This window comes from Agrilus planipennis, unplaced genomic scaffold (assembly GCF_000699045.2).
Source record: "Agrilus planipennis isolate EAB-ADULT unplaced genomic scaffold, Apla_2.0 scaffold22, whole genome shotgun sequence".
NCBI classification, from domain to species: domain Eukaryota; kingdom Metazoa; phylum Arthropoda; class Insecta; order Coleoptera; family Buprestidae; genus Agrilus; species Agrilus planipennis.
Window position 1 is genome coordinate 121,962 of NW_020438874.1, and position 7,610 is coordinate 129,571.

The following is a 7,610-nucleotide window of genomic DNA, read 5'->3' on the forward strand; positions in this document are numbered from 1 at the left end:
GAAGTACAATAAAATTATGGTAAAATTTCCTTCCTTTAATGATATTGTTTAACCAATAAACAGAACCCATGTTTTATCATAGTTTAATTTAACTTTTATGAATATTTTTCGTATGAGACTGACCGCAACAAATATGTGATAAAAATTTTATCACCTGAAATAGTGTAATAAATTACTTGCATTATATTTTCTATGATAAAGAAGCACACATGGTTTTTTATCAGCATGACCAAAACGTATTAAAATTTAATCTTCTCCAACGCCTCCCGGAATTATTCCAAAGGTGATTTATGTGTCTACAACTATTTACTGATGCTCATTACAACAGTTTATAAAAAACAATAGGTTCGCAAAGGAAAAAGCACCCTAGAAATATAAGAAAGAATATTTTTTGTAATATGGATTAAAATAAATGACAAAATTGTTTAAGACTGTCGACTCTATTATGAACTTTTATTATAATGAAATGTATTGCTATATCTGCATCAGTTTCTCCAATATGATTCCCTTTTTTAATTAAAATCTCACATTTACAAGAGAAAGTTAAAAATATGTGTATAAAGACGAGAGACAGCATGTAGTAGTAATTGTGAAATATAGCAGACTGCATTTTTTTTCCAATTAATTTAGACACATTCGTCATTCAATGCCCACATCATCTGTTTATGGCTACCTTGACTTATATTTCACACACAAATATGCTAATAATCTACCACATGGTACAACGTTGGTTATGCAACGGAATACTAGTATTTACCGATGCAAAGTTGAGTTGTCTTGTATGAGTATACGTAAGAAATAAAAAATATAAAAGCGAAACAACTCAATTAAACAACACACAAGTTGATTTACACTAAAATAATCTTAATTTTAATACTTCTTGAAATACGAAAACCAAATTTACCGACAAGAACCTACTTTGAAAAAACTACACATTAAGGTGAAACGTTGATGTCGGTTTTTGTGGATGAAATAACTACCTAGTTATAAATTTGAAATTATATATTCATGTACAGTAGAATCCGCTTATATCTAAGGATATACATATAGGGATGTCATACAAAGCATAGAAAATAAACAACTTTCTATTTTGGTTAGTTATTTAGTTTACTAGAGAGAAAAACTACAAATTGTATATATTTATTAACAGAAAAAGAAAAAGAACAATAAATTGTGATATCCATATACATAAGAAGGGCCAGAAAAATGAACGAAAATATTATTATTGATCATTTGGGTCACTATAGCCGAATATTATTTCCTGAGAATCAGTCATAATAAACGATATGTCATTTTAAACGGAGTCATTATATCCAAACTCATATAGAAAATTTAATATGAAAACCAAACTTAACACTGGAATTACTTCATATTAAGCGGTTGGTCAATATAGACGGAGTCATAATAAACGAATTCCACTGTATATCAGAAAGTGTTAACATTGTTTGAAACTAATTAAAAATTTTGATTTTGTTCTGGATACAGCTCCCTCCAAAGCAACAAGTCGCTCAACACACCACCCTTCAGAGGCACGTCAGAGCCCATCGTAATGTCCATATCCCTAAATTTCACTTTCCCGCGGGTAAACCAAGTCCTCCCGGTCATCTTGAAGCGGTTCGTGCTCGGGTTTCGGTAGCGTTTGCTAACATAGGAGAACGGGCTTCCAGAGAACATTTCGAACAAATAGTCAAAGCTTGTCAATTACCGCTGTATTGGAAGACTCCCCTTTACCTTGCCGCATGTGCCGACAAAGGGTCCTGTACATTGGAACAATTCATGCAATTCTGGACAGGGTAAGTTCATTTAACATTTGTACAAAAGTAACGTTTGGTGCGCGGTAATTTAGTTGTGATGTTTACTGTTGATTTTAATTTCTTTTTCCTTACTTGAGATGTCGCAAATTAAATACGTTAGCATACGATTATCACCACAAATATGCGCTGTTGTTTTTTGTTCTCGTTCAAACAGCAAAAATGTAATTAATAGGTGTAGCCGATGTCTGTAATAAGGAGTGCTTTTATTGTGTACGAGTTGACAATGTTAGTTATAGCCTTCGCACTCCAAACAATGGGTTATAAAGCGGTGAAGCATAATAATCGGTGAATTTTTTATATGTACCTAGTATTACATCACTTGTAGGTCCTATCATAATGACACAGAAGAGATAATGATCAAATTTTTAGAATGTTCGTAACAGATAAATTTAAACACGATTTTTGATGTGTATATACAAATTATTGTTTTAAAAGGTTTAAGCGTAAAAAAAGGTGTATTTTTATGAACACTGAGTGTATCATAAATTTACGAAAAATTGATTTAAATTTTAGCCATTCACAACTATGTATCATGAAAAGAAATGCCCGATTCCTCAATATTCTTTATAGAGAGTTTAGACTTTAATCTATCAAATTAGGATATTAAATGTTTTGTTAAGTAAAATAAAGATACTGGTATGCAAGGGAAGGAAAAGTAGGGAAAGAGCGAATATAAAGATAGGAGACGAAAAATTAGAAGAAGTGGCCGATTTTAGGTATCTAGGAAGTCAGATAAGTCAGGACGGAAGAAGTACTAGAGATACAAAGCAGAGGATAGCGCAGGGTCGAGTAGCCTTCAATAAAAAGAAGTCACTTCTATGCTCGTGAATGGTTAATTTAGAAATTCGAAATAGGTTATTAAAGGTGTATGTTTGGAACACGGCGCTGTGCGGGTGCGAAACATGGACAGTGGGAGCGGCGGAAAAGAAAAGGTTAGAACCGTTCGAAATGTGGTGTTACGGGCGAATGATGAGGATACCGTGGATAGAGAAGGTTAGAAATGAAGAGGTATTAGAAAGAATAGGAAAACAGAGGACTCTATCGAAGTCAATAGGAAATATGCGAGATAGGATGGTAGGACACCTTCTCAGGCATGAAGATCTTCTAAGAGATATATTAGAGGCAGAAACAGGAGTTAGGAGGAGTACATGTAAACCTAGATTAGATTACTGGTCTCAAATAGTTAAGGATATAGGTTGCTCTAGATTTAAGGAAATGCGAAGATTAGCGTATGATAGGAAAGAGTAGAGGTGCATATCCAACCAGTGTTAGGACTGACGACCTTATGATGATGATGAAACGTTTTCTTGAGGCGTCTGTTGTTGAATTATCTTATTTTAATGTCATTAATGTGTAAAAGTAGATGTTTTTGTTATTATTGTTAGAATGGCAACCGCTTGTCATGATGCTGCATCTCGATTCGTGTATATGCTGACTAGAGGCCGTCGCAACTGGTTGGGCCCCGAAGACTTCATACCTCTCGTTCAAGATGTGGTTGAAACACATCCTGGTCTTACGTTCCTAAAAGAAGCCACCGAATTTCATTCGCGTTATGTTCACACGGTTATCGCGAGGATATTCTACTGCGTAAACAGATCTTGGTCAGGCAGAATTTCGATATCAGAACTCAGAAGATCCAATCTTCTCAACATCATCCAGCTTTTGGAAGAGGAGGAAGACATAAATCAAATAACCGCGTACTTCAGCTACGAGCACTTCTACGTTATATACTGCAAATTTTGGGAACTGGATAGAGATCACGATCTTTACATCGATAAACACGATCTGGCCAGACATAGTGATCATGGTAAGTGAAGAAAGTAATTTGTTTCCATAAAGACTTCCTTTCCAATGAACTTTAACCTTTCTCTTGTCTGATATTATCATGTAAGTTTAGCTAATTTGTGACTACGGCTTTCATTATCTTTAGTGGAGGTCATTTATCAAATTACGTTGGCCATTTCGGAAACGCAGCTAATCACAACGTGTTATCGGCTGTTTCAGCACTTTCGTTCCGTATAATCGACAGGATCTTTAGCGGTTGTGTGACCCGAGGTCAACGTAGAAACAAACACGACGAGAAGATGTCGTATACGGAGTTTGTGTGGTTCCTTTTGAGCGAAGAAGACAAAAATCATCCCACCGCAATCGAATATTGGTTCAGATGTATGGACATTGATGGTGATGGTTATCTGTCCATGTACGAGCTCGAGTACTTCTATGAAGAACAAATGCATCGTATGGACGCTATCGGAATTGAAACTCTTCCATTTCAAGTAAGTCAACTAATTAATTCAGACGCTCAATATACCTATGTATAATACTTCTTGTCCAAATAACAAAAGCCTATAGATTTTATCGGATAAACACTTAATAGGCGGTTGGAGTCAAGCTTTTGAATACTTTCCTTTAAGAATTAAAGGTGAACCAGGACAGCATTAGTTCACCAAATAGCCGCGAAATCTTTTACCTTGTTTTTTTTTTGAGGGGCCTGTTTTTCCTCATGAAATTTCTTATTAGTCTGGATCATCGATACATCGATCGTTGAAAACATGTACATAATTCTTTGTAATTTCTGGCGGGAACGCTGCTCCTCCATTGTTTCTGAAATAATTCTTTGTTCTAGTTCATACTTTTTGTTCCAGGACTGCTTATGTCAAATGCTAGATATGGTGAAACCAAAAGTGCCGGGAAAAATAGCCCTAAGTGATCTGAAAAAGTGCAAAATGACTTCGATATTCTTCGACACATTCTTTAATTTAGAAAAGTATTTGGATCATGAACAAAGAGACCCATTCGCATCACAACGGGAACACGATTACGATGGCCAGGAGGTAAAAACAATTAATTTGTTATCCCCGAAAGGTATTTTTGAATGAAAAAGTAAAAATAAATGTTCTTTACAGATGTCCGATTGGGATCGATATGCCGCTGAAGAATACGAATTATTGGTTGCCGAAGAAGGAAATGATCAACCCGATAGTCTGTAAGTATAAAAAAATATAACACATATTTCAGTTTAGAATGCAGTTTATGAATTTACTGTTACAAAATATTCACATTCACGTTTGTATTTAGATATATATGGAAGAGTCTATCAGTTATTTCTTCCTGTACTTCTTCTTGAGGCGTAAAATTCTTAAAGTAATAATTACCTACACATTCTTTGTTTTTGGAAAAGAGAAAATATGTATCAGACTCACATTTATTTATTTTAAAAATTTTACGCTTATATTATACCTATTGTATAATAATAACTATAGTTAGTTCTTTTTGTTCGGTTTTATTTGTTTTGTAACTGTTTTGCTTGTATTTAGGGAATACGAGTGTGGATATGATAGGGTAAGGTTCGCTTTTATGTTTTTTGCACATGCAAAAATGCAAATTTGCCATCGACTTCCTTACGCACACTTCATTTCATACTTATTTTACATTTAATAATACAACTGACCAAAGCTAGTTCAGCATGATCATGGATTTTGTATTTGCAATAATATTGTTTGGTTTGATTGGATTGCATGAAGAGCTTTTAAACAACGTACACCTAATTCTTTTATAGTGAACTTACTTATAACGAACAAAATTTCTATGTTGTGTACGCAAAGGCGAATGTAGGGGGGGGGGGCGACGTGGGAAATGCTTACCCTACAAATCTCATTATCCAACCTTTAAAAAATTAGCGATATGTTTCTGTATTTATTTTTTATCCTGAGAAAAGGATTCAAAACTCCTCTTTTAATAAATATTACCAAAATCGTCACTGTGACTGATCATACGACCACCTGCTGTATTCTCCTGATATAGAGGAACAATTTCTTTTGATTTTGAGACAGTTCATTATAAGCGGATTCCACTATAAAAAAAGTTGTATCCGCGTTAATTGCTAATAGTCTTGCATGGATTTCTGAAGTCATTACATGAACGTTTTACACTGCTAACACTATCATTTGGTTTTAGTATTAAATTTTCAAATTATTGATTAATATATCGATTTCTGAAATGAAAGAGTCTTTAAATTAATCATTTATATGTTCAATTTCCAATAGGAATCAAAGAAATATAATACAGCATAACTTTATGATAAGGATATTATTCCAATGCTCGTGAAATTTAGAGGGATATTTTAGCTTTCAGAATAGGTTTGTATTTGTACTAGTATAAAAAGTTAAGTAATTAGCAAATCGCATTACGAGTAAACCTAAAAAATTCAAAGGGGAAGATTTGAGTGTAGCTAGTTTTCTTGGTAAATTTTTAAAGGATATCTTTTATTAAAAATTCAATACAGAGGGTTCATACTGTCCTAATTCGGGTGTAAAACCGTCATCGATTAGAGTTGTTTCGCTAGTACGAGTGGCGAGCTTCTTCAAAAGCCTTCAACCTCCGATGTTCCAATCGACGAAGGCCTTTAGACCTGAATCAGGACAGTGTCAGTTCACCTCCTGGCTGCAAAAGGCTTTATCAATTTGCTAAGCAGAGATTTAATCACTGAAACTGAATTAATTACGAAAATTTTGAATTAATTTGAGTAAATTGCTTGATATGTCTGAACTAACATAACTGGAAAGCATATTTTGCACAATAAAAATTGTTTTCAGCTCATATGAGGACGGTAACGACGAAGACTTCCTCTCGAGCAACTTGGACGGTGTCTTGGAAGTCTCTGACATGCCAATCAGTGGTTTGTCTGATGAAAGTGATGAGTGTAGTATATAGCAGATAACAGACTGCGAATGTTGCCATATAGTTGAAACATAGAACACAAACAAATTTTGATTTCTAGTCCCTCATACAGCATACAAAAATAATTTCGTTTTTTATCTGTAACTTATTATATGTGTATAGTTTGTTAACATCGTTTGATATCTATCTACTCCTTTTTTTACTCGTTTTTAAATATGGTCAAATGACGGTTGTTTTTTCGGTTATTAACGTTTTATTTTTTTTTTTTTAACATTTTGTCAGGACTTTAGTACCTACCTAGGTAGGGACTCGAACGTTGTGTATGTACAGTGATTACATATGATTATCAATTAATATTATGGCAGAACAAAAATAATAATAACCCAGTTGAGTGCATATTTTTACACGGTAGTAGATTAGAAAAAAAATGATGATGAAATGCACAATGGAATCGAATAATAAAATAATAATAATATTAATGTATTACGTATATTGTAAGGTTTTTTTTTCGACATAATTTTTAACGTTTTTCTGTTTTCGTATTTGGCTATTATGACTAAGTAGTTATAAAATATTATTGTTACTGTATCATCTCATGTCTAGATGCTTCTTTAGCATCTATTGTCTCACAAATAAATACCACGGTTACGTAAAGAAAATAAAATTAAATAAATAACGTTCATTTGAAAGTATTTAGTAGTATTTAAGGTGTGTGAGCGTGTCTGTTGTATTATTACTATTACAATTACTATTATTAGAAGATTGTTTGTATTTTTTAAGCATTTTTAAAAATTATTATCATTTGACGTTTGTAGTACGTATTGGTGCAACTATTGTTACAGTAAATGATATAGTTTATTAACAATTATTTTACTTATAACGTTTTACTAGTCATTTTTATCGAGATCTATTTATATCGATTCTTGTGTAACATTGTATTATAAATTTGTTTATTCTAAAAAAAGTGCTGTTTTCATTCTAAACCCTTCTTATACTACTTATACTTGTGTTAATAACCATTAATTTAGTTCCATCTACTTATATCAGGTATTTATGTATATAAGTTTTAACTTTTCAATATAGAGAGCATCGATTAATAATTTAATCGATTAACTA

The 7,610-nt window shown here is 33.1% G+C and overlaps 1 protein-coding gene across 1 annotated transcript in view; it reads left to right on the plus strand.

The window, feature by feature from the left end:
- Window positions 1-7,418, plus strand: part of LOC108732902 (serine/threonine-protein phosphatase 2A regulatory subunit B'' subunit beta) — a 77,957-nt gene extending 70,539 nt beyond the window's left edge. Inside the window, exons 5-10 of the mRNA XM_025979904.1 lie at window positions 1,463-1,793; window positions 3,200-3,621; window positions 3,819-4,090; window positions 4,460-4,648; window positions 4,721-4,800; window positions 6,410-7,418. Of these exons, the coding sequence (XP_025835689.1) occupies window positions 1,463-1,793; window positions 3,200-3,621; window positions 3,819-4,090; window positions 4,460-4,648; window positions 4,721-4,800; window positions 6,410-6,527 (1,412 nt within the window). The 3' untranslated portion in view covers window positions 6,528-7,418. The remainder of the gene's footprint in view (window positions 1-1,462; window positions 1,794-3,199; window positions 3,622-3,818; window positions 4,091-4,459; window positions 4,649-4,720; window positions 4,801-6,409) is intronic.
- Window positions 7,419-7,610: the final 192 nt, after the last annotated feature.